We start from the raw sequence: 26,930 nt of genomic DNA on the forward strand, positions 1-26,930 counted from the left end.
CACCATTAGTGACTCAGAACCTACTCCATCTGTTTGTTGTAGACACATCCCTTAGCCTAGTTGTGTCTTTAGATTGTAAACCCATCAAAGCAAGACTGGCTCTTGATTTTGTATAGTACCTAGTATAATGTAGTCCTGATGCAGAATGAACAGTATAAATCCTACCATAGTATAAATATTTACTACCACAAATAGAAAATAATAATACCCATCTTTAAGGACAAGTATCTCAGTTAAAGGAGGTTAATAAAGTCTTCAGTCAATTCTACGAAGGAGAATGGGACCGAGCTTTTAAAGGATGCAAAAGAAAGAGGGTGAAGTTGAATGCCGAAACCACCCTAGGACGAGGTGATGCAGATTAAAGATAATGATCCATAATGGGATTTCACTAGGAGATGGGGAATTTCCGAAATGTCCAGGAGGCGTAATGGGTCCATCCAGCATAACTATTTTCAAAAAGAACCAAGGCAAGTACATTAGCATTAGCCCATATGGGTACTAGGTAGGACTGAAACTCACAGTGGCTATGCAAGTAGGGTGAAATTCACCACTGCAGAGGGCCAACACAAGGTCAATTAACCTTGAGGGCTTAATTGGGACTTACCTGTTTTATAGGACTTTTGTTGCCCCACTGCAGAAGGATGAATTTCTCCCTAGATGCATAGCTGAGTGGGATTCAAGACACTCATGAGCCTCTTTTCCCAGGAACCGCTGCACAAGGACAGTCCAATGGTCCAGCTGAGCCATTATTCTTTCTCCAATAATAGCCACTGCTAGATGTGTCAGAAGAAACCATGAAACTGCCCTAATGCACTCTGCTGTGTTGTTATACTATGGGGGAAAGTGTCCTTCTGACCCCAGCAGGTGACCAGATAATGCCCTGAAGCATGAGGACTGATTGCTCCTGTAAGCCTATCCTAGCCGGTGTAACTGCAGGTGCTATTTGTTCTTTTTAGATACACCCTACCGCAATATAATGTGACCCAATATAACACGAATTTGGATATAACACGGTAAAGCAGCGCTCTGGGGGGCGGGGCTGCGCATTCCGGCGTGTCAGCGTGTTTGGCTCCGACATGCTGCTCTGAGCGGTGTGTTAAGGGTGCCGGGCGGGGGCCAAGGGGTTGGATAAGGGGCAGAGGGTCTTGGGGGGCGGTCAGGGGAGAGGGAGCAGGGGGGCTTGTATGGTTTGGAGGTTCTGGGGACAGGGCGGTCATGGGACAGGGAACAGGAGCATTGGATAGGGCATGGGAGTCACAGGGGGCCTGTCAGGGGGCCGGGGTGCGGATAGGGGTTGGGGCAGTCAGGGGACAGGGGGGATGGGTAGGGGTGGGGTCCTGGGGGTGACTAGGGATGGGGGGAGTCTCTGGAGGGGGCAGTCAGGGGACAAGGAGCGGGGCGGGGGGGGGTTGGATGGGTCGGGAGTTCTGAGGGGTCAGCCAGGAGGTGGGAAGTGACTATTAATAACGGAAATGCTAGCGGCCAAAGCACGTTCGATAGAATGCGGTTTCGCCTATAGCGCAGTAAGATTTTTTGGCTCCCGACGACCGCGTCATATCAGGGTAGGGGTGTATATGCATGTAAAGCTCTTTTGAGCCATCACGGTCCCACATCGATAATGTGTTTATTAGCTTCCTAGCAGTATGTTCATTTTTCTCTGTTAGTGGGAGAGCTGCATAATCCCTTAAACCTTGCTGCATTATTCAGAAATGCCCCTGAGCATACACCAACAGCCTCCTCCTTCTTACTAGTGCCAGCTACCTTTACCGTGCCAAAGAAAATGTAGAAAGGAAGGACGGGAGCTTCTTACGCCTGCCTCACTTGCTCGATTGGATCGTAGTTGTCTAGGTAGTTGAATCGGACAATGTCAGTGGGATGTTTATCCGAGGACCGCCATGGTGGGAGCTCTTTTTTCTCCTTGTCTGTCCTCTTTCCTAGCACGGATGCTGATCGGAGAACCGAGGAAAGGGATAGTTTTGTCTCGGGGACATCTCTTGCTATTGGCTGGACATCGATGACCACAAATTCATCTTTTGGAGGGGTCTAATGGGAGAGAGACAGATGGGGGAAATAAACCTCAGCACCCAGCCGCATTCCCACCCTTTGGGCATCGTTAGCAATGAATCTCAAAATAAAGAAATTATTATCGGGGAATGCGCGGCCTCCCAGCTGACAGATCTGCCAGCTTTGGGGGAGGGATACAAGGGTGCTGTCTAATGGTATTTAATGACCGTTAGCGTCTGGGGACGGAGAGAGAGAGAGAGAGAGAGAGTTACCATCTCGACACCCAAAGAGCACGCTAATGTACACACATTTTGTTTTTCCCCCACTCCAGTCTCCTATAAAGTCTTGGAAGGAATGTAATTCAAATCACTGCCCTGCTCCCCAGAGCTTAGCTGATGTGTGTGTGTGGGGGGTGATGCTTGGATCTCTTCTCTCTTCCTCTGCTGTGGGGAGACCCAAATCAGGGTGGGGAAAGGGAGGAGAGTATTGGGGGAGGGGCGCAGAACCTAAAGTGCAGGAGAGGGAATCTTCACAACATTACCCCAAAGAGCAGGTGGAGGGGAGCAGGGGGAGGCATCAGGGATGGGAGTCAATGGGACAGATCTTCCCTCATTGCTAGTAAGAGCTTGACTCGCCTCCCCACGAGGATGAGAGAGAGGAGCAGCATATTGCATGGTAATGCAGGATATTGAGCACCAAGCAGTAATTTTAAGTAGCAAATCCTCTTTGGGTTTGACGGGTGTGATACTGTCCAGTGAGAGGCAAACCAAAAGAAGCAACCCTGATGCTCAGATGTTCTCTGCTACCATTCCATGTCTTCCAAAATGACAGAGGTACCTTGGGCCTTGTCACATGAAGTTCTTTCACCATCTCAATGTAGTGTTTCTTCCAGATTCCCTGCTCAAAGGGGGTTGGAGAGAAGTTGATGTACCAGCCAAAACGCAGGCACTTAAGCATCCAGAGCTGATCCAGCTCTGTCAAATATTTCCAGTGCCAGCTCACCTGTGAATGCCAAAGGCGTAGCTATTTCAGCTTACACTCTCATGTAACATAAAGCAGACTGCAAGCCTCACCATGTCAACCACTTGCAAGAGTAGATCACAGGTCTTGGAACCCAGCAATGCATTTAATTTAAATGGGCAGGAACTGCTTACTGGGGATGTAATTCACCCCTATGCAGAAGGCCAGCCCCAGACACCGCTTAAATCCCACTTAAGCCCCACGGATGTGGTCCATGTGCCTGATGCATGCAGAGGCGCGCATGAGACACATGGGCCCTGTTAGTGGAGTGTAAGTGGCATTTACATCAGGCAGAGGCCTTACGCTGGCTGACCCTCTGCACCAGGGTGACCTTCACACTGCCTCAGAGATTACAGGCCAGTAGGGAAGGTACCAATTTGCCTAAGAAAACATCCCGCATCGCCACCACGTGAACAGACTCCAGCCTGAACAAATCCTTCATTATTTTCTATTTTAAAAAAACAAGACCCGCAAGTCAGACTGGCCAGTTCTGAAGGTTTTTCACCTGGGCTGTGTGCTGCTATATATCTCCCCAGGCATTTACTTTGCACATGGCATGTCTTCAAGCCTAAGGCTAAATGCACTATTAACTCATTTACTCATATTTGTAAAAGTACCTATCCACGGACACTGCTGAGGCCCTCCTTTCTGGGTAAGTCATTTCCAAAACGATCTTTCTCCTGGCTGTGCATGGACAACGTAGACCCTGGCCCTGAGCGTCTTATTCAGAAGCTCCACCTTGAGCATTTCTGCTCCCCCAAAGACAGCACAGAGCACAATACATGCATTTCAAAGGATTTTTAAAGCATTTTATACAGTAGCTTTTTAATGACAAAAGGCCAAGATTTTCAAAAGCAGCTACTGATTTTTACTGATTTTAAGGCAACTTCAGGTGCCTTAAAGGGCTTGACTTTCAGAAAGTGCCACGCCCTCACCTTTGAAAAAAAATCAGCCCCTTTAAAGTGCCACAAGTTGGGCTCCTGAAAATGGAGGCACCAAAAATCACTCGTCACTTTTGAAAATCTTGGCCACAATGTTTACACTGTCTTAAATCCCAGCATGAAATAGAGATCATCTAGCCCATTCCTCCATGATCTTGCTACAATTCTGCACACTAGATTATATGGCCAAATAATTCCCTCTACACTGGCACTTAGAGTCTCTTGCACTGTTATGAAGGCCGCTGACACAAGTATATTGTAAAAATTAGGTGCTTCCTTACAGGTCCTCTCAAGTCTCAACTAACTTGAAAAGTAGCTTTTACATTCCAGATACGTGCTGCTTTTTACCTGTGCACATCGGCAGAGACTCCTGGGGTCCAGGAAAGAAAAAATGTATAAAGACAACACTCTGGGAAGCTTTGTGGTGAAATCCAGGGCTTCAACTGGAACTCGGTCCTGCAACTGCTGAGAACAGAATTTCTGCTGCGACAGGGAGCAGCGGTCGAACAAATCTGTCAGGATCCTTCGCCTCTGACCATCTGTCCACTTGTCAAACTGAAAAAGGGAAATGCAGGGTTTGTGGCACCAGAGATACAGCTTTTTAAAAATAAGATTAATATTCATCACTTCGGGTGAATCATTCCAGGGCAAAGGATGTGGAAATCCCAGACAAATGTAAAGGCTAAATTAAAAGAAACTGCATGTGACTTAACATCTTTAAAGATCCATCTTCCAGGACACAAAACTGGAAATACTTGTGTGTGTAAGGTTCTTTATTCCCATCAGTGGTCCTGGGTGTTGACTTCAATTGGACTATTCATCGAAGTAAAAACATTCAGTGCTTAAATGAGAATAAGTTCACTGCTACTTTCTCTATATCTATCTGGCCCCCATTACTGTAGTATCTGAGAGCCTCACAATTTATAATGCATTTATCCTCAGGACACCTCTGTGCAGTAGAGAAATACTATTATGCCCATTTTACTTACGGGGGAATGAAGCATAGAGAGACTAAGGCCCAGATCCTTAGACTAACAAAGGTAGTCAGGCTCCTAACTTCCACTGAAATCAATGGGAGTTCGGTGTCTAAATACCTTTGAGGATCCTGGTCACATAGAAATTCTGTGGGGGAGCAGGGACTTGAAGCCACATCTCCAGCTAGCACCCTAACTTCCATCCTGCCTCTCCTTAGCACCTCCCAGACAACATGCTCGTGACAGATGTGTACGGAGAGGGTTAAAAAGTTCTGGCCTTACCTGTGGAAAGAAGAGCACATTTGGGTAATCAAGCTATCACAAATTCATTGGTACAGAGAGTGGTACAGTGAGACGGTCCGTAAGCAGAACTGGGCTAGGGATGTGTAGACAGGGTGAGAGCAGCGGCAGCAGTGAAGTATCTTTTACTGCTTACAAAAAGAAAAAGATGGAAAGGGAGAGCACAGCAGGAACTTCCTGCTGGGACTGACTCAGTCACAGGCAATCCTTGCACTTCGTGTCAGAAAATTCAAGGTCAGCCCCATCCCATATAAAAGGACAGAGCAAAAAGTGCCAAAAGTTAGAAAACATGTAAGACGACCATTCCACAAACAGTTGTGACCAGTGGGAATCCCATGGGAGCTTGTGATCATTAGAAATGCAGCATTTAAAGACGGTATTCTAGGGCTGAAATGCTTCTTACCAGATTTTAAACTGATTTCTACTCAATCCTGCTCCCTATCAGCAGAAACAACACCTGTTATCCAAATCAGCTCACTGAGAATGAAGCTCTCTGAGTTCTCTTTGGGGTACTGCTTGCCCTATTATGTTCTTAAACCTTTCCAGCACTGAGGACATATTCTCTATTGGCCAGATCCTGAGGTCTTTACTTCGTTTACTTAACTTCAATGGGAATCTGAAGTTCTCACTTAAAGATGATCTCCAAAGAAATAAATAATAGGTTTGTTCCCTTTTTTGTTTCTTTGCGATGGATAAGAAAGACTTAACTTACTGTTTTTTTCAGCTGGATTTTTATATTAGAAATTCAGATCTCTTCTACCCTGTTTTTCTTGGAAGATTCCATGGATACCTGGAGAACTGGTGGGATTATGATAATAGCAACACATGCAGATGAAACCTGATTAATTTAGAAAGAAAACAATTTATTTTCAGACTGTTTAAAACTGTTTGATTGTTTTTAAGATTTATTTAATTCACTTATGTGAGAATTAGTGGGCAGAAAAGATGCCTTTGTTAAAGATTCAATCAGCCTACTCCTTCTCACAAACACATCTCTAAGATCTCCAACAAGTCCTCCAGTAAAATTAGAAAAGGACAGAACTGGCATTCCTGAGAGCTCCAAAATAAGGTACGAAACAAGCAGAAAAAGTTCCCAAACTTTAAGTCTTTTTTATTCATCATAAAGAAGCAAAGCAGGTAACCAACCCATTTCCCCCGCTTTGCATATCACCTTTAACTCTAGTGAGATTTTGCCAGAGTACTAAGTAAAAACTGAAGAGGGACCTCACAATTTGCTCCTATAAAAACATGTCTGCTGAGATGATAAAACTGTCAATCAATGCCAATTCCCATAACTAATAGAGACAAAGCGCTAACTAGTTTACTGTCTTCCACACCAGCAGCTTGGTTTGAAGTGATCAGAACAAATTTAGCTAATTCTTCAATGGATTAGGAAGTTTGCTCCTAATTCACTCTTCAGGTTCTCTCATAATTTTTGGAATAAAGTATAACTTCAGTATCCCCAGCTGTTCTAACTGCTTTGTTGATGGATCTGCCAGCAGACTTCTGCACTTGCATTTTAGATGGATACTCTCCTGAAATTAATGCAATATGGTCAGCAGCACAGGCTTTCCCAAGGTGATATATTCAGCAGCAGCAAAGCAGTTAAGCATGCATAATTTGTCTCTTTTTTTCCAGTATTAACAGTACAAGAATGACACAACCCTTATCTTTGTTTACCTTTCACCACAGCTCCTCCTCTTGCATTTGATTACATTAATCCAACCAGTTTAACTGGATTTATCTCTGCGAGGTGCTGCACCTTCTCTATTGCTCTGCTGCTAAAAATTTTTCCCCTTTTTTGTGTCTTCTTCGGAGCACTTGAGACCAAGGACTCCCACAAGGACTATGTGATCTAAAATTATTTTGGATGCTGCACTAGTGAACGTACGGCTCTCTGCCTGTTATTCTGCACATATCCAACACCACAGCATGTCAATAGCGATAGCACCAAAGAGGACCTTTAGGACTGAAACAGAAGTGTCTCTCTCTCTCATTATCTCTCTCTCTCTCTCTCTCTCTCCTACTTGAGCTGAAGGAGAGCTCCTTTCAAGTAGCAAGCTGTTACAGTTCCTCAGGCTAACCATTAGAGGCAGACATGATCTCATGCTCACTAGCTCACAGGAGTTAGAACAATGATACTCAGACGGAGGCTCAGGAGCCACAAGTGGCTCTTTGCAGCACATGATATTAAAACACTATGTGGTTTAGTTATTAATCAGTCTAAGTCACTAACCAATCAGGATGCTTTTGGTGTGTTATTAACCAGTTGTAGAATTCTTGGTCAGTCATTTTGCTGTGAGAATAATCTATGAGCGTGTGTGTGTGTGTGTGTAAATGAAACAATGAATTCACACTACTGCCGCTCTCTTAGGGAATGCTGATTGCTGATTTGGTTCCTGAACCACTGAGGTCTGAGTATCACTGAGTTAGAATCACACACTCAAACCTAGGACTGGATTCTCCAGCCACTGTGAAACATTCTAGCAGAGACAAACTCTCTCATCACCCCCAGTCAACCCCACTGTAAAGACTCATAGACTTTAAGGCCAGAAGGGACCATTGTGATCATCTAGTCTAAACTGCACATTGCAGGCCACAGAACCTTACCTGCTCACTCCTGTAATAGACCCCTAACCTCTGATTGAGTTACTGAAGTCCTTAAATCATGATTTAAAGACTTCAAAATTACAGAGAATACACCATTTACACTAGTTTAAACCTGCAAGTGACCTGTGCCTCGTGCTGCCGATAAAGGCAAAAAAACCCCAGGGTCTCTGCCAGTCTGACCTGGAGGAAAATTCCTTCCCAAACCCGTAAATATGGCAATCAGTTAGACCCTGAGCATGTGGGCAAGACCCCCCCCAGCCTGACACGACAGAATTATTTTCTGGTAATTCAGAACCCTCCCCATCTACTCTCCCATCACCAGCCATTGGAGATATTTGCTTTTAATTGCAGTGTAGACATACCTTGAGAGGGGGACAAAAGTGGCTTTTTGAATTCTGGAGGTGGCTGGGGACTACTGCTGTGCTATCCATACTTACAATGGAGCTGTCCAGCAGCATGGAATAATCAGAGCCCATGTCTTCTCCCAAACCCAAAGTGCTCCAGCCACGCCTCCCTCATGTCCTTATGCCATGAGCAGAGCAGGGGGTAGCCTACGATTGTGTGTTTTACACGCACTTTTCATAGGTGTAAATATTGTTCAAAGGTGCAAGGCAATGCAGAATCAAGACCAAAGGAACTAAGCATATAAGCAAAGTTACTGACGTACAGGGACATCCCCCTTGCTTTCAGAAGATTGCATTGCATTTTGGGAGAAGGGGGTTTTAGTTTTTTGACTTTTACAGCCCGTGGCTACTAACATACGTGCTAAACCATTTGTACTTTTCCTTTCAGATTTTCTGGGAACATTTTAAAACAGAAACTGCAATTTTCAAGGTTCAATTTTTTTGTTTGGCAGTTGTTGAGCTCTGGTGCAAACAAGTATTTTTGTACAATCAGCACTTAATTATTTTATTTCCTGAAACTGGAGCACATTCTTTATTATCTAAACATACATGTGTGAAACTGGAGCACATTCTTTATTATCTAAACATACATGTGCCAAATAGCTACACCAGGCACGTTTCCTGTAATTGTGAACAGTCACAATGAACTTAAATACAAAATATTAGTCCTTGACAGACCAGTTTATTCATAAAAGATTTTAACACCTGTGACCTTTTAAACTTATATAGCTACACTATTCAAACAGTGCTATTATGCAAGTATTAGGGATCACAACAGTGGAGATAAGCATCATCATCTTTTTTATACTTCTATTTGACTTGTATATCTATGGGGCCACATACCCAACACTTATTCTTCTAGCTACATTTTGAAAAATTGTTGAATGCAGCTCAACCATGCAGTTACCATTGAGGATGACAAATATACATAGCTGAATTCATTCTCACTGAATGCTCCTTTCTTGTGTATTTATTTCTGTTCATCTGGCACAGGATGAAAGTTACAGGTGTTCTCCCAGAACTGTTCCATTCATTTGATTTTGCCTTACAGGACAGGAAGGGTTCTCCAGTGGTTAGAGTGTTAGTGTGGGACTTGGTGGGAGTCGGTTCAGTTACCTTCTCTGCTACAGACTCTGTGTGACCTGAGGCAACTCATTTAGTCTCTCTGTGCCTCAGTTCCATATCTATAAAATGGGGATCATAGCACTACCCTGCCTCACCAGCATCTTGTGAAGATAACATTAAAAGACAGAGAGGTACTCAGGTAACAGGGCCATAAAACTATCTTGGATAAATCACACTTATCTATTTCCAGTGTTGAAAAGCCTTCCTGGCATAGGCGCCGACTCCGTGAGTACTCCAGGGCTGGAGCACCCACGGGGAAAAATTAGCGGGTGCTCTGCACCCACCGGCAGCCAAGCTCCCCTCTGCTCACCTCTTTCTCCCTCCCCCAAGCATGCTGTGTCCCTGCTCTTCCCCCTCCCTCCCAGCGCTTCCCGCCCCCCACTCCCCGCCGCCTAACAGCTGTTTGGTGGTGCTTAGGACTTTCCGGGAAGGAGGGAGTGGGAGGAGCAGGGATGTGGTGCACTCAGGGAAGGAGGCGGAGAAGAGGTAGGGCAGGGGTGGGCACTTTGGGAAAGGAGTGGAATGGGTGTAGGACAAGAGCGATGCAGGGGCAGGAAGAGACAGGGCGGGGCAGGGCCAGGGGCAGCGGGAGATGATCGAGCACCCACCGGGCAGAGGGGAAGTCGGTGCCTATGCTTCCTGGCCTTTTATAGCACTATCTAAACATCAGTAAGGCTACATTTTAGTCACGGGTATTTTAAGTAAAAGTTATGGACAGGTCATGGGCAGTAAACAAAAATTCACAGCCTGTGACCTATCCATGACTTCTACTATATACCCCTGACTATACGGGGGTGGGGGAGGTGGCCCAGGGGTGCCACGGGTGCTCGCCGGTAGCATGCAGCCCAGGATCCCCGCTGGTGCTGGGAGAGAGGAGTTGGCGGGGCCAGCAGACTCCCTACCTGGCTCCACGCCACCCTGGAAGCAGGGACATCCCCCTTGCTTAGCTCCTAGGCAGAGGCTTAGCCAAGCAGCTGTGTGCGCTGCCTCTGCCTAGAACGCCAGCTTCGCAGCTCCCATTGGCCAGGCAGAGGCAGAGACAGCATGCAGAGCCACCTGGCCATGCCTCCACCTACGAGCTGAGCTTCCGGGGAGCCCCCCCAGATAAGCGCCGCCCAGAGCCTGCCTCACTCCATCCCATGCCCCAACCCCTGTCCCCTCCCACACCCAAACTCTGCTACTGATGCAGGAGGCGGGCGCAGTGGCCCAAGACTGCCCCAGCAGCAGCTGGTGCAACTGGCACAGGGGCTGCCTGAGCTGCCCCTGAGCCAGGCGTACTGGCCACTGCAGAAGTCACAGAGGTCACAGAAAGTCATGGAACCGGTGACTTTTGTGACAAACTCGCAGCCTTAAACATCAGACATCTTCACTGAAGACTTCTTCAAAGACTTTTCTTTGGGCTTCCCATCCCATTACAAATCATTCTAGATACCAGGCCAGGTTCTCAAGTTCATGACTCCACTGAAGTTATGCCACGAATGAATTTGCCGCTTCATGTTTCACCTGAGGTTCAACAGTACAGTCTGTCCGTTTTTGACACTTACATCCTGAAAATTAGTCTCATTGTTTGAAATATGAATGTGTTTAAAATTCACATCCCGGTCATCTCTTCATTAGTTCTGAAACCAACACATACATTTAAAGAGAAAACCTTACCCATTTTCCAAGCAAGGATCTTCTTTCTTCAAATACCTGTTTTTTAAAAAAAATCACAGACACAAATAAAATACTGTAGAACACACAGAGGTGATTCAGTTGGCAGGAGACAAATGTAAGTGAAGATGCCTCTACAGCTAAGTTGGGGGGAGGGATAGCTCAGTGGTTTGAGTATTAGCCTGCTAAACCCAGAGTTGTGAGTTTAATCCTTGATGGGGCCATTTAGGGATCTGGGACAAAAATTGAGGATTGGTCGTGCTTTGAACTAGATGACTTCCTGAGATCCCTTCCAACCCTGATATTCTATGTCTCGGGGAAAAAAATCCAGCTTGAAAAAAGATCTACATATGCTGTTAAACATGAGTCCTCAATCCCGCCATCTGGTCTTTTCAGGGAAATTCTTACACCCATACAGAGTCCACAGAAGTCACTAGGATCCACATGGGTCCACCTATTCCATTCACATTGATCAGGGCCTTAAAGGGTTCATTTGACAGTTATACCCTTTATTTATTTAGGGCTTGTTTTTTTAAGTGAATACAGTGCTCCCGAGGAGCTCCTGTGAGACAGACCTCAAAACCTGTCTTTGTCGCCTCAATAGTTACAGCCAGGGCAGCAGCAGTTCATACTTCCCCACATGGCAATACCACTGTGCTCCAACCTTAAGTTCTTACCCCTTTCTTTAGGGGTAAGAAAGGAGTTCAGTCTTCATGGCCCATGCCATCCACAGCCTCTGAAGAGGCTACCACTCAGAGGCACAATTAGTGCCAAGTGTAGAGGTGGTTTTGTGATGTGGGCATTTATCCACTAGGACACAGACTGAAAGCATCAGAATCTTGCCTTCATCACTCAGGAGAGTGCACTGGGAAAGGTAGAATACAGTAGCTATTCTGTCATAAGGATCAAAGAGGAGACACTCATACACCCAAATCACAAGTGCACATTGAAACAGTTACTAACCACAACTAGGAAAATATTATTCATCATTGCAAACTCCAAACATGTTGTTGTTTTAGCAGCCAGCAAGAAAGACTCCAGCAGAGAAAGACAATATCAGTGCTGACATTTGGTACAGTCCAATTGTCAACCTAACAATGACTTTCAGGAGGGGTGGAAAAATGACATTTCTTTTCTTTGCATGTTTCCAGTTATTGTTTGTTTTGTTTTATTTGCACTTGGCAAATATGAGGCACTTGGCAAAATAAGAGGCCCTCTAGTAAGCCTTTTATTGGCTCAACTTTGAAAACATTTGCCACAAGAAAATGATATATAGTCAAAGATCTAAGTTTTCGTTTGGAAAATTTAAGTGAAACTGGGGAGTTATTTCAATGAAAGCAATGTTAATGGCCTCTGATCAAAGAAAGATACCGTGTTTGCTTTCAGTACTCTTAGGAATACAGCTGAGCCAAATCTGCCAAGAAGCTCTGCTTACTCCAGGCATTTGGAAACAAATTAGTAGAAATCAGTATTATTGTCCCCTGGCTTCTCCTCCTCTTCCACATCAGTTTGAGCTTCTTGTCCTCTCTTTCAAGGCTTTGCATGACTCTGCTTTAACTTTACTCTGATCTCCTCCCACTCCTGTCCCTCACTGCCTTCTTTACTACAAGTCACCCTCCTAAGCATCTCTTTTCTCTTCTCCAGTCTCTTTCTACTTTACCTCTCGAGGTTCCTTCCGGCCCCACATTTCTATGATTCTATCATTCAGGACTTCTTCTACTCTGCCCCTCAGAACTTGAAGTCCCTTTCTCTTCTCACTCTGATCCCTTTTAAAAGTGCAGACATGATCAGAAAAATGACTATATAAAAATGGCACTTTATCTCTTGACAGAACTGCTCCCTGTGTGTACTGAGAGGAATATCCGTTGGTTTTAGTGGTCAGAAATAGATTTTTTCTATTTTTCCTCCTGTCAGCCCTGCAGAACCAGCACAGGTATGGGAAGCAGATTAGATTCTCGAACTTTCTCAAGGGAATTCTTAACTAAATTCTGATGAAAGAATATTACTGGTGAAGATGTGTGTGAAAGCCCAGCTGCACTTACCCCAGATATAGCCTGTAGGGTTTGAAATTCGGAAAAAAAATCTTTTTATTCATAAACTGAGCACCTCCCTAAGACTTCTAACATATATGGCACCCTTGGCGGCAATCTCAGCAGAGCGGCCATGCACCACGAACTTCTTTGGTCCGAAATGAAGCACATTGGCCATTTGGTGAAGCCTGCACTGCCCCTGTCTGTGCTGTACTTGTTCTGTGGCTCAACTGAAGACTTCAGTCCCTAAGGATATGAGTCCAGCACCTTAAACAATTCAAAGACATTTGTAGTTTTAAAGTAACCCAAGCGGCAAGAAAACAGAAGAAAAGACACAGGGAATTCTATTTTGAAAGTTTATGCACAATACAGCATACATTAATATTACTGGGCTAAATCCTCAAGTCTTTAAACAGTTATTACTGATTCCTTACTCAGGCAAAACCCCCAGTGACTTCCATTAGATAAATGACTTGACGATTTGGCTCATCTGCAGTAGAAAAAATCTACCTTTAAATAATAGGATGGATTCTAACTATGGGACTAAATCATTCTTGACTGACTTGCATTAAAGTCTCCTCACATGAGTAAGGGAAGCAGAATTTGGCTTATATCTGACTCAGCTGTATGGGACTTACCTTGTCATTCATAAGCTGATTGTTCAGAGGTGTCCATGTGCTCATCTTGGTTTGCAGTTTGGGGCCATCCATGTTTTTAGGAGGTGCAAATGCCATCAGGAATGCAAGCTTGCAGGCCACCCTAATATCCTTCTGCAGACGAGGCTAAAACAGTTAGAATAAAAGACCAGCATTATTTCTGTGATGCCCCATTGCCGATGCTAAAGCACTGTTAGTGAAAATCATGAATTTCATCAAGAAGGAATGTACAAGTTCCATGGCATAGCAATGAGTCAAGTAAAACTCTTCCTCATAAACTTGAATCCTGCAAAGTAAAGTTAACATTTCATATAGAAAAGGACAATTCTATGGTTTTAGAGGCTTTTATGATAAGATTTACAGACACACAAAAGAATATCAAGACCTTTTTCAATAAAATCCAGTTGGCAAAGCTGAATGAAGAAGAATCACAACACTTGATGCTCAAATTTTCCCCGTGGAAATCCTACAGGCCATTCAGAATCCAACAATATGCACAGCATCACACTTATCTATCTTAGGGCATGTCTACACTAAAAACTTAAGTCAACCTATGTTAGGTCAACTTACAGCCACCACAGTAATTACTGCGGTGGTTCATGTCCACTCTGCCCTTTTTCCGTTGGTGGTACGTGTCCTCACCAGGAGCAACTCCACCAATTTAAGAGGGGCTGAGAGCCTGGGCTCTCATCTCCACACATAGCTCCCCCCTGGAGCCAGATTGCCTTGGGGCTCCTCGCTCTCTGCCCAAGAGCTGCCCTGAGGATCCCCATTCCCAGACGGGCTCTTGCTCAGATTCCAGGCTCCCAGCTCTCAGCCGGGCTCCCAGGTCCCCATTGGTAGCTTGGGGGCAACCCCTCCCGCTCTCAGCTACCCACTCCCTGCTAGGTGGCTGCTGTGCTCCTGTGTAGGGAGCCAGGAGCCCCAGGGCAGAAGCCCTGCTGGAAGGGGGGAAGCCAGGACCCCAGGGGGAAGCCCAGCCTGGCATGGAGCCCTGTGGGCCCAGCCTGGCTCTAGCTGGAGCCCCCCATCCACCCAGCTTTCTTGTCAATTTCAGGTTCTAGCATGGAGCTGTGAAATTGACAAGACAGCCAACCTAAGTAACCCACAGTGTCCACAATGACACTGTGTCGCTGTAACTACACTGACATAAGCCCTATGCCTCTCGTGGAGGTGGAGTTATTATGTTGGTGTAGTAGGGCACTTACATTGGTTTGAGCAAGGATGTAGTGCGTACACGGACATAATTAGGTCGACATAAGCTGCCTTATGTCGACCTAATGCTTTAGTGTAGACAAGCCTCTGAGTTTCACTGTAGTAATTGAGTACCTTCCACGTAAAATCAAAAGCAACAGCTAAGTCCCTAGTGGATTTTATGGAGTCTCTGGGTTTTCTGCTTGGGTTATTGGTTGAAGGTTTTTTGGTTAATGTGCTTGTTTCAGGCCCATGGGTATATGTAATATAACACTACAAACCCAGAGATCTAGCTAGGTTTTTATATTGTGCTCATTACCTTAACATCTATATGCACTAATGGCCTGATCCAAAGTCACTGAAGTCTATGAGAGTCTTTCCATTAACTTAACTGGGTTTTGGATCTGGCCTTATTTCAGTTAGGGCTAGATTGTAAACTAGGATTCTGCTCCTGGGGCAGACCAGAGAAAGAACTGTATCTCAGAGAGTCACAATCTGAGCAGGAGCAAATGACGGAGTCAGGATGGCCTTAATCCCCTTTTATTTCCTTGAACATCTGAGTGAAGGCTATGAGAATCTAATCTTTAAGGATGATTCTATGGAGCTTATGAGAAAAAAATCATTTCAATCTACTAAAAGAAAAAGATCAATTTAAGATAGATGGTGGTACGTAATTAAAACTGTTATTCAAAACAATTGTTCAGGTGTTCCAGCACCTTCAACCTGTGGGAAAGGGTAAAGAAATCAAGGGCCTCCAATCACTATATACTGTGTCTAAAAGAGGGCTCAGAAGGAGAAAATCCCTCTGTATCTTTACCTACTTTTTTGGAGGAAACCTTACACATGTAAACATGAACCTTTGCTGACAACAGACAGGGCTATTCCTTCAACTACAACTACAGTAAGCCTATTAGGCCCCACCCAACTCAGCAAGATTCTTAAACATATAGGTTTCAGAGTAGCAGCCGTGCTAGTCTGTATTCGCAAAAAGAAAAGGAGTACTTGTGGCACCTTAGAGACAGACCAATTTATTTGAGCATAAGCATCTGATGAAGTGAGCTGTAGCTCACGAAAGCTTATGCTCAAATAAATTGATTAGTCTTTAAGGTGCCACAAGTACTCCTTTTCTTTTTAAACATATCACTAATTTTAAGCATGTGAGTGGTCTCATTTACTTTAATGGGACTATTTAAGTGCTTAACATGAGGCATGTGCTTAAGAACACTGCTGGATCAGGGCCTTAGACAGCAAAACTTCTGGGGCAGAGGCTTAATTTTATATGTCTACAGCAGCGAGCACAATGGGACCCTCAAGCCTGACTAGGTCTCTGTATGATACTGTCATACTGCTGCTACTACTAACAAATAAATCAAGTGGGTCTTTCCAATCAGGAATTATGTTAAATGCTTTCCCCTGTTTTTTTGATCAGTGAATGACCAAAAGAGGTTTTGCGCAAATCAGGAAGCAATTAAGTTTTTTTTCCCCAAGCTCCTGACACTGCAGAGAAAACAAGCTGCAAAGATTTAATCTTCTTAAAGATAAATGCAATAACGTTGGAGATACTTTTGCACTATTTTTCCTACTAGGTTATACATCATTTTAAAAAACATAAAATGGCTCTTTCCTGATTTTGATGAGCATACAATACCCAGTCCTCCAAGAGTCCATTTGCTTCCTTTATATTTGACTAGCAGAATGAGATTCAAAATGGTTAAGAATTGATTGAAAGCTCCTATCTTCCTGCATTTTAGTGGATTTGTTTTTGGATGTTTGTATTGATCCTGTGGCTTATGGCATTGTTTTTTTTTTTTAACAACAATTGGAGACCTGAGGTCATATGTGTCACTGCACTATGTTTTTGGGTTTTTTTTAAATTCTCTCTTTTGTGGCACCAAATAAATGTCATCTCTACTGGTCTAAATGGTAGTGTCTTTATACAAATATTTGTCCAAATATGTGAAAGTCTTTTTCTTTATCCTCAATCCTGTAACAGGCTTTAATTGTTCTGCATAAGGGCCCATCCCCATGCAGCCAGTGGCAGGATTGGAGTCTTAGATTATAATATTCTGAAAATTCAATAATTTCTTTTAAATGAAGTGGCATTAAAAATGTCTGAAGTCCTTAATATGGTGATTGGGTGCCTGTTCTATAAATACTTCAGTATGTTTATTTTAAAGCTTTCATGATGGCAGGATGATTTAGGACTTCTGGAACAAAAGAAAAGCTAACTCTGATACAGTATATATTGCTATCCTGCCATACCTCCAAGTACTACAAAACCCAGAGCAAACACCTTTGTATAGCACTTGGCCGATACAAACACACTCTGATGCTCACAAGAAAAACCTTACAGAAAGCCCAATCCTGCAGGCTATCCAGTCAAGATTCTCTTCTTTCCTTCTGCAAATGCGGCAGGATCAGTCCCAGCAGATCACGCTTTCCTTGAATTTTTTTATCTCTTTAAAAATATGATGGAAGCAGAGGAGTGAAGAGAACCAGTAAAACATACACACTTGCTGTCCTCACTATCTTTTGATGCACTATGGTTTAATAGCTAGATCAGGAGACTCTCTGATAGGACTCCTCATTCCTGGTTTCTTTTTGATGGGGAGTTTTTTAAAGCAGTTATTGTAAGTAGATGACAGGTTGCAAAGTCAAGCACTCCAAAGTTAGGAAATGCCAGAATTAAGGTTGCCTGTGTAACCTTAATTTGGCTTTCTTGTGCATTGCACTATGATATAGTTTTAACCTACATGATAACATACTATTTTTTCTACAGCACGCTGGCCTCATCCACTGCACAAGAAGGACAGTGCTTACAATAACACTGCAGGCTGGTGAAGCAGTTCAGTACAAATCAAAAAACAAACAAACAAACAAAAAACCAGGGTCAGGCAGTCATGTTCCTGTTCTGAGAGAGAATTTATATCAAAGCATCAAAACATAACCAAAAATAATCCCAACCCTGGTTTCACAGATAACAGCCTTCTTCCTACACAGGCTCTTCTTTCATAGAATCATAGAATATTAGGGTTGGAACAGACCTCAGGAGGTCCTCTAGTCCCACTCCCTGCTCAAAGCAGGACCAATCCCCAACTAAATCATTCCAGCCAGGGTTTTGTCAAGCCAGACCTTAAAAACCGCTAAGGATGGAGATTCCACCACCTCCCTAGGTAACCCATTCCAGTGCTTCACCACCCTCCTAGTGAAACAGTGTTTCCTAATAGCCAACCTAGACCTCCCCCACTGCAACTTGAGACCATTGGTCCTCGTTCTGTCATCTGGTACCACTGAGAACAGCCAAGCTCCATCCTCTTTGGAACCCCGCTTCAGGTAGTTGAAGGCTGCTATCAAATCTCGCCTCACTCTTCTCTTCTGCAGACAAAATAACCCCAGTTCCATCAGCCTCTCCTCATAAGTCATGTGCCCCAGCCCCCTAATCATTTTCGTTGCCCTCCGCTGGACTCTCTCCAATCTGTCCACATCTCTTCTGTAGTGTGGGGCCCAAAACTGGATACAATACTCCAGGTGTGTCCTCACCAGTGCCGAATAGAGGGGAATAATCACTTCCCTCGATCTGCTGGCAATGCTCCTACTAATACAGCCCAATATGCCATTGGCTTTCTTGGCAACAAGGGCACGCTGCTGACTCATATCCATCTTCTCGTCCACGGTAATCCCCAAGTCCTTCTGCAGAACTGCCAGTTGGTCCCCAGCCTGTAGTGGTGCATGGGATTCTTCCTTCCTAAATGCAGGATTCTGCACTTGTCCTTGTTGAACCTCATCAGATTTCTTTTGGCCCAATCTTCCAATTCATCTAGGTCATTCTGGACCCTATCCCTACCCTCCAGCATATCTACCTCTCCCCACAGTTTAGTGTCATCTGCGAACTTGCTGAGGACACAATTCATTCCATCATCCAGATCATTAATAAAGATGTTGAACAAAACCGGCTCCAGGACCAACCCCTGGGGCACGCCACTTGATACCGGCTACCAACTAGACATGGAGCCAGTGAGGACTACCTATTGAGCCCAACAATCTAGCCAGCTTTCTATCCACTGTGACAAAGTTCCTCCTCTGCCTTGGTGGGTCCTGCGCTTACTGGTGGATTTGCTCACCTCAGAGGCTCACGGCATCCCTCAGTTTGGCCACTTTCGTGGCTCAAATCTGCCATTCATTCACTTAGCCTCATCACTGGCCAGCATGGGGAAAAGGAAGAAGAACAATCCCTGCAGTCTCTGCTGATCCACCTAGTGGATCAGGGAAGAAGCCAGAGACCTTCCCCTCTGGTGGAACCCACAGTCCAGGCCAACTCCTCCGGTATCAAGTAGGGAGTTGAGGGGATGGAGGGATGGGGGGAACCCAGGCCCGCCTTCTACTCCGGGCTCCAGCCCAGGGCCCTGTGGATTGCAGCTGTCTACAGTGGTCCCTGTAACAGCTGCGTGACAGTTACAATTCCCTGGGCTACTTCCCCATGGCCTCCTCCCAACACCTTCTTTATTCTCACCACAGGACCTTCCTCCTGATGTCTGATAATGCTTGTACTTCTCAGTCTTCCAGTAGTACGCCTTCTCACTCTCAGCTTCTTGCGCCTCTTGCTCCCAGCTCCTCGCACGCACACCTCACTAACTGGAGTGACAGCCTTTTTAAACCAGGTGTCCTGATTAGCCTTAATTAATTCTAGCAGCTTCCCAATTGGCTACAGGTGTCCTAATTAGCCTACCTGCCTTAATTAGTTCTAGAAAGTTCCTGAATGTTCTAGAATAGTCCCTGTTATCTTATCCAGGGAAAGGGGACCTGCTTAACCTGGAACTAATGTATCTACCTTCGACCACTCTCTTGTAGCCATCTGGCCTGACCCTGTCACACCACCTTATAGTCCATTCATCCAATCCATACTTCTTTAACTTGCTGGCAAGAATACTGTGGGAGACAGTATCAAAAGCTTTGCTAAAGTCAAGATATATCACATTCGTCACTTTCCCCATATCCACAGAGCCAGTTATCTCATCATAGAAGGCAATCATGTTGGGCAGGCATGACTTGCCCTTGGTGAATCCATGTTGACTGTTCCTGATCACCCTCCTCTCCTCCAAGTGCTTCAAAATGGATTCCTTGAGGACCTACTCCATGATTTTGCTGGGGACTGAAGTGAGGCTGACTGGTCTGTAGTTCCCCAGGTTCCCTTTCTTCCCTTTTTAAAATATGGGCACTACTGGGGGGGGGAGGGATAGCTCCCCCGGTACCTCCCCCGATCGTCATGAATTTTCAAAGATAATGGCCAGTGACTCTGCAATCACATCAGCCAACTCCCTCAGCACCCTTTCTGGTTCCTTAAACAGCTGCTTTTATGACCCCTCCCTTAAGTACCTGTGTAAACCTGAGTTAGGAACGCCTCATCACACAGGGAGAAGGTAGTATTAATTGAAAGCAAACAGAGCCCTGCAAAGCAACAGACAATTATCTTAAACCTCCATAGTACATCGTCTGCACCACCCACAATCACCTCCTAGCATTACAAGCACTGCACTCACAAGCATAGCAACAAATATTAGTGGCTTCCAGCTTCAATTGCTGCCTCAAGGCATCCCTGATCCTTATAGCCCCATGCTGAGCCCCTCTAATAGCCCTGGTCTCTGGCTGTTCAAATTCAGCCTCCAGGTGCTGAGCCTCAGTGGTCCAGCCCTGAGTGAAGCTTTCACACTTCCCCTCACAAATATTATGGAGAGTACAGCACAAGGCTAGAAGCACAGGAATATTGTCATTGGCCAGGTCCAGCTTCCCATATAGGCAGCACCAGAGGGCCTTTAAACAGCCAAAAGCACACTCAACAGTCATTCTGCACTTGCTCAACCTGTTGTTGAACCGCTCCTTGCTGCCAAGGTGTCCCGTGTATGGCTTCATAAGCCATGGCATTAAGGGGTAGGTGGGGTCTCCCAGGATCAAAATGGGCATTTCAACTTCCCCTACGGTGACCTTCTGGTCCGTGAAGAAAGTCCCTGATTGCAGCTTCATGAACAGGCCAGTGTTATGAAAAATGTGTGCATCATGCACCTTTCCGGACCAGCCAGTGTTAATGTTAGTGAAACGCCCACGGTGATCCACAAGCACCTGAAGAACCATAGAGAAATCCCCTTCCAATTAATGTTCTCAGTGGCTAGGTGGTCTGGTGCCAGAATTGGAATATGCGTGCTATCTATCACCCCTCTGCAGTTAGGGAAGCCCATTTGTGCAAAGCCATCCACAATGTCATGCACGTTTCCCAGAGTCTCAGTCTTTCGGAGCAGGATGCGATTAATGGCCCTGCACACTTCCATCAAAATGAGTCCAATGGTTGACTTTCCTAATCTGAACTGGTTAGTGACCGATCAGTAGCAGTCTGGAGTAGCGAGCTTCCACAGTGCAATCACCACGCACTTGTCCAACAGAAGGGCAGCGCTCATTCTAGTGTCCTTGTGCCTCAGAGCTGGGGTGAGCTCATCACACAGTCCCATGAATGTAGCTTTCCTCATCCGAAAATTCTGCAGCCTGCTCATCATCCCAGACGTGCATGACAATGTGATCCCACCACTCAGTGCTTGTTTCCCCGAGCCCAAAAGCAGTGTTCCACTGTGGTCAGCACCTCCATGAATGCCATAAGCAATCTCGTGTCGTAGCTACTACGCGTGGCGAGATCAATGTCACACTCCTCTTGCCTTTGTAGTTAAAGGAATAACTCCACTGCCACTCGTGATGTGTCAGTCAGAGTGAGCAGCATACTGGTCAACAGTTTGGGATCCATTCCTGCAGACCGACGAGGCAGAGCGCGCAGTTCATAAAGCATTGAAAGATGGCGCCAAATGCGGATTGCCAAATGCGGAAAGCACAGGGATTGCTGGGATACAAAGCAATGCATCACGGGGTGAAGGGTTCATGTAGAGTTCATGCACCTGGAAACATTCAGGGCACACCCTGAGTGTTGTGTAGGAGCAGTGCACACACTGCTCCGTCCAAGGACATGGACCATGGGAAGTCGCTCAGAGGACATGAACCGTGGGAAGCTTCCTTGGACTGGGCTCAAGGCCTGAGAGCAAGGACTGTAGTAGATAGAGGCTGGTAAATAAGAATATTAAAGTCATATTATTTCCTTTGTTGTTTGCTTTTGCGGTTGGAGTATGTAATGCGCAGGGGGGAGAGAAATAAAAGAGAGGGTGGAAAAGCTGACAGGCAGAAGCCCGTCGGCAGACCAGCCTGCTTGCTTGCTTAAAGCCTTGTCTGTCTTGTATTTGAACCGCAACAACTGGCGCCCAAACGTGGGGCCCTCAGCACTCACCTCGCCCGGCAAGGGTTTCAGACGCATCACTCATCCGCTTTGCAGATCCCGGTGAGTATTTTTCATTGTGGTAAGTATGGGAAGCTCCCTCTCTGCTTTGCAAGTGCAACACTGCAATGAGCTACAGTATTTGCTGCGTAAGGCTCAGCATGATTGCCCCACTCGAGAACTCACTCTCCTGCTACAGGAGGTGAGTGCCCAATGCCCGTGGTACCCTGAAGCCGGAACCCTTAAGCTAGCGGACTGGGAGTGGTTGGGCCAGACATTGCACAAAGAGCCTCGGACGCCCATGCAGGCTTTACATGCCTGGCACCTCTGCTGTGACATGATACAGCGTGTCGCCTCAGATAGACCCTCTCCCACGCCAATAGAGGGGCTGTCGATCTCGCCACCCCCGTCCACTCCTGCAGCCATCCCTCCCCCTGCTTCGCCCCCAGCGCCTCAATTACCACTGCCTCTCCTGTCATCCCCACCGGAGCCGGTGTGTGATCGCCATCCCCCCGTGGGGCCTCATGCTCCGGGGCCCCCCGGGGGGTCGTCTGCATCTGCTCAGGGGCTTTCGCTGGTGCAACAAATGCTTCACACAGCGAAGACTCGCTCCAATATTACAGCAGAGGAGCTGGCTGATTTGGTCTCAGTTTGTCCGCATGACCTGGCAGGATGATGGCCAGGGCAACCAGCTTGCAAACTGGGTCAGTTTGCCTTACTCGGTGATCCGAGAGGTAAAGAAAGCGATTCGCAAGTTCGGCCTGACTAGTACGTATGTACGTGGTCTCATTGAAGGACTAGATACTGGGTACACCCTGGTCCCTGAAGACTGGAGAGCGCTGTTGTGCATGATGCTGACGCCCAGCCAGTATGTTATTTGGCTTAGTGAGTATCGGCAGATGGCGGAACGCCAAGCCCAGGTATATAGAGAGCAAGGTGTCATTTATGAGCACTTGGCAGGGGAGGGCCAGTTTGCTACCGTTCAGATGCAGTCTCAACTCCCTCAGGCCGTCTTCTCCATTATTTCCACCTGCGCCCAGCATGCCTTCCGGAAGGTCCCGGATTCAGGCAGGCCTACTAAAAGCTTTGCCAGTATCCGTCAGGGTGCATCAGAGTCCTTTATGGATTTTACCAACAGATTGCAGGAGGCTATCCTCCGACAGGTGGATAGCCCTGCAGCAGCTCAGGAGATCCTGTTAAAAATGGCGGTTGAAAATGCGAACGAGGATTGCCGCTGTGCTCTCCAGGCGGCACAAGCCTCTGGAATTCTAGAGCTGTCGGACATGCTGCGGGCGTGCCAAAACATCGGAACCCAAGCACATAAAGCTCGGGTTCTGGCTGCCGCTCTGCGAAAAAGCGGAAAGGAGGGGAAGCGTTGTTACTGCTGTGGTAAGGAGGGTCACTTTCAGCGGGAGTGCCGCTCCTCGACAGCGCCTGCTCGCCCCTCAAAGAAGTGTCCCAAGAGTCGGAAGGGCTATCACTGGGCTAATCAGTGTCGTAGCGGGTCGGGAAACCGCACGACGGGTCCCCCCCGAACCCAGGGCCAAACAGGGGTGTTTCCCACTCAGATGACTGCCCCTCTGCCTTAAAATCCATAGACTCCATGAGGGCGGCGACTGCCGGAAGTGCAGGGCTTGATTTGATTATGCAGGAGGACACTGATTTTCGGTTGCTGGGGGAGGTTTGCGCCATACCTACACAGGTGACGGGACCCCTCCCTGCCGGATTTGTGGGTCTGGTTCTCCCTCGCTCACATGCTGGGAAACGGGTTTTTTTTCATCCCAGGGGTCATTGATGCCGATTACACCGGCGTTATTAAGGTTCAGGTGTGGATCCATCTTCCGCAGTCGCTCCCGCGTGGACGATCGATTGCACAATTTATTTTAGTCCTCTCTCAGGTGCCAGCCGCAGAGGATCGGGCCCGGGGCGGGAACGGCTTTGGATCAACGCTGTCTCAGTTGCCGTCTCACAATACCTCCTCTCCACTTGTTGCTCTAACAATGTCGGTCCGCCCCTCGAAACCTCAGTTAACACTTCTCTTAAATGATGTTCCTTTTACAGGGCTGGTGGACACTGGAGCTGACGTTACGGTGATTCGTGATCCGGAGTGGCTGGTCAGTTGGCCAACAGTTCCTTCTAAAGAGTTGTGGGGGATCGGGGGTAGCAAACCTGGGTGCCAAAGTTTGTCTTGGGTCATGGTCTCTAAACCAGGAGGCCGTGCCCTTGCTACGATCCGCCCTTTTGTGCTCCCTGTCCACCTCAATATTTGGGGCTGTGACTTACTTGCAAAGCTGGACACCACCCTCGATATTAATATATAATGGCCCCAAACCCTCCCTCACCCACCTTGCCCTCCGCATTACCATTGGTATGGCAATCCTTAGAGCCCGTATGGACTGACCAGTGGCCCCTCCCTCTAGAAAAGCTGAAAGCACTTCATTCGCTTGTGCAGCAACATTTGCATGCACAGCGCTTGGAGAGCTCCACTAGTCCTTGGAACACCCCGGTGTTCATTATTAAGAAAAAATCTGGTGCATGGAGGCTGTTACATGATTTAAGGGAAATAAATAAACGCATCCAACCCATGGGCCCCTTGCAGTTTGGGTTGCCAAACCCGAATTTAATTCCTCAAACCGATCAGCTTTGTGTGTTAGATTTAAAAGATTGTTTCTTCACCATCCCCCTTTGCCCACAAGATCGTGAAAAATTCGCGTTTACGGTGCCAGAATATAATAATCAGCGACCTTCTCAAAGGTATCAGTGGAAGGTCTTGCCCCAGGGAATGCAAAATAGTCCAACCTTGTGTCAACTTTTTGTGGATCGGGCCCTCGCCCCTTTTCGTGCCCAATACCCCACACTAAAGGTTTACCATTATATGGATGACATTTTGCTTAGTGGTCCCCAGGTCATGGCACAACAGCTTGAATATTTGTCTCAGATTCTCAGCCAAAATGGCCTGTTAGTGGCACCAGAAAAAATCCAACGCTCTTATCACTACCAATACCTTGGGCATAAGGTTTTACAAACCTATGCTGCCCCTGTTCTCCCGGAAGTGGTCCTACCCCAACCCCTAACCCTTGTTAAATTACAACAGATTTTGGCTCATTTAAATTGGATTCGACCCTACTTCCGTCTCCCCACATCGATGCTGCAGCCGTTGTTCAAGCTCCTACGGGCACCAGGCGCAGTTATTGCCATCACTGAGGAGCACATTGCCTGCATTCGACAGATCAATGCAGCGTTGAGTTAGCAGTTTGTGGATAGACTCACTGAGGTTCGTCCCCTGCGGTTGGTTCTCCTTGCCACCCCTCATATGCCTACTGCAGCTCTGTTTGTACCTCGTACGGACACAGCCGTCTCTATCATAGAGTGGATATATTTGTCATCCACTCCTCCTTGGAACATTTATCCTTATTTAGACGCCCTGTCCGATCTTGTTCGAAAAGCCTGCCACCGTGCAGTGCAACTCACGGGCACTGATTTAGTTGCCATTGTGTTCCCCTTGTCACGTAGTGAATTTGATTCCTTGTACCACACTTCCTTGGCCTGGCAGGTTGCTCTTTGTGATTATGTGGGAGAGATCTCTTATAATCCCCCAAAAGATCCTCGGTTGGTGATTACACAAAAGGTGCCACTAATCGTACATCGTCTTAGCCGCTCTCGACCTATTGTTTCAGCTATCACTCTTTTTACTGATGGCTCTCCACATCGCGGTGTTGTCGCCTATCAATTAGGTGACCCCCCTCATTGGCATTCTTGTTTTACGCTGTCTCAGCGTTCCGCGCAGTGCTCAGAACTGGCTGCTGTTATTTTGGCCTTTCAACTTTTTGCTGATTGTCCCTTTAATTTAATCGTGGACACGCATTATGTTTATCAGGTAATTGATCATTTACCCCTTGCCCTCATTACCCCTCAGGTCAATGCAGACCTTCTTCGCCTGTTTTTGTCCTTACAGTATCTCATCACCACTCGTAATTTCCCTTATTTTGTTGCTCATATTCGCAGTCATACCCCTCTGCCTGGGCTACTTACTGAGGGCAATGCGCGCGCCAATCGCGCGTTACATGGTTAGGTAAATTCCCTTTTTTCTGACCCCATTGAAAGCTACTCCTTTTTCCATCAGTCTGCCTCTGTTTTGGCCTGACAGTTTCACATTCCTGCTGATCATGCATGTTCTATTGGTTGTTTCTGCCCCCACTGTGCCGCTGCTGCCCCTACCTTTTCTTATGCCATTAACCCCAGAGGCACCGCAGCGAATCAGCTGTGGCAAATGGATGTCACTCACGTGCCACAATTCCGCCCCTATTCGTTTTTACATGTTTCCATTGATACCTATCTGGGATTCCTCTGGGCGACCCCACAGCGTGGGGAAGCCACTCCCAAAGTTATTCACCATTTGCTAGCCTGTTGTGCTGTTATGGGTCGCCCGAGCCAGATAAAAACGGATAATGCCCCAGCCTATTGCTCCACAGCCCTCTCCACCTTTTGTGCCCAATGGGACGTCTGTCTCAAACACGGGATTCCTTATAATTCCATGGGCCAAGCCATTGTTGAACGTGCAAATCGCACGCTAAAAACCTTGCTCGACAAACAATTAAAACAAGTTTCAGAGTAACAGCCGTGTTAGTCTGTATTCGCAAAAAGAAAAGGAGTACTTGTGGCACCTTAGAGACTAACCAATTTATTTGAGCATGAGCTTTCGTGAGCTACAGCTCA

At 46.3% G+C, this 26,930-nt stretch overlaps 1 protein-coding gene across 2 annotated transcripts in view; it reads right to left on the minus strand.

Moving 5' to 3' along the window:
* Positions 1–26,930, minus strand: part of FBXO16 (F-box protein 16) — a 62,850-nt gene that overhangs the window by 25,912 nt on the left and 10,008 nt on the right. Inside the window, exons 2-6 of one of the 2 annotated variants that reach the window (XM_084622967.1) lie at positions 13,700–13,843; positions 11,035–11,070; positions 4,314–4,520; positions 2,842–3,006; positions 1,811–2,043 (exon numbers count right to left, since the gene is read on the minus strand). In XM_084622967.1, the coding sequence (XP_084479093.1) occupies positions 1,811–2,043; positions 2,842–3,006; positions 4,314–4,520; positions 11,035–11,070; positions 13,700–13,843 (785 nt within the window). The remainder of the gene's footprint in view (positions 1–1,810; positions 2,044–2,841; positions 3,007–4,313; positions 4,521–11,034; positions 11,071–13,699; positions 13,844–26,930) is intronic. The other variant, XM_084622968.1, reaches the window with a different exon arrangement.

Source organism: Lepidochelys olivacea, assembly GCF_965140295.1.
Source record: "Lepidochelys olivacea isolate rLepOli2 genome assembly, chromosome: 3".
NCBI lineage: Eukaryota > Metazoa > Chordata > Testudines > Cheloniidae > Lepidochelys > Lepidochelys olivacea.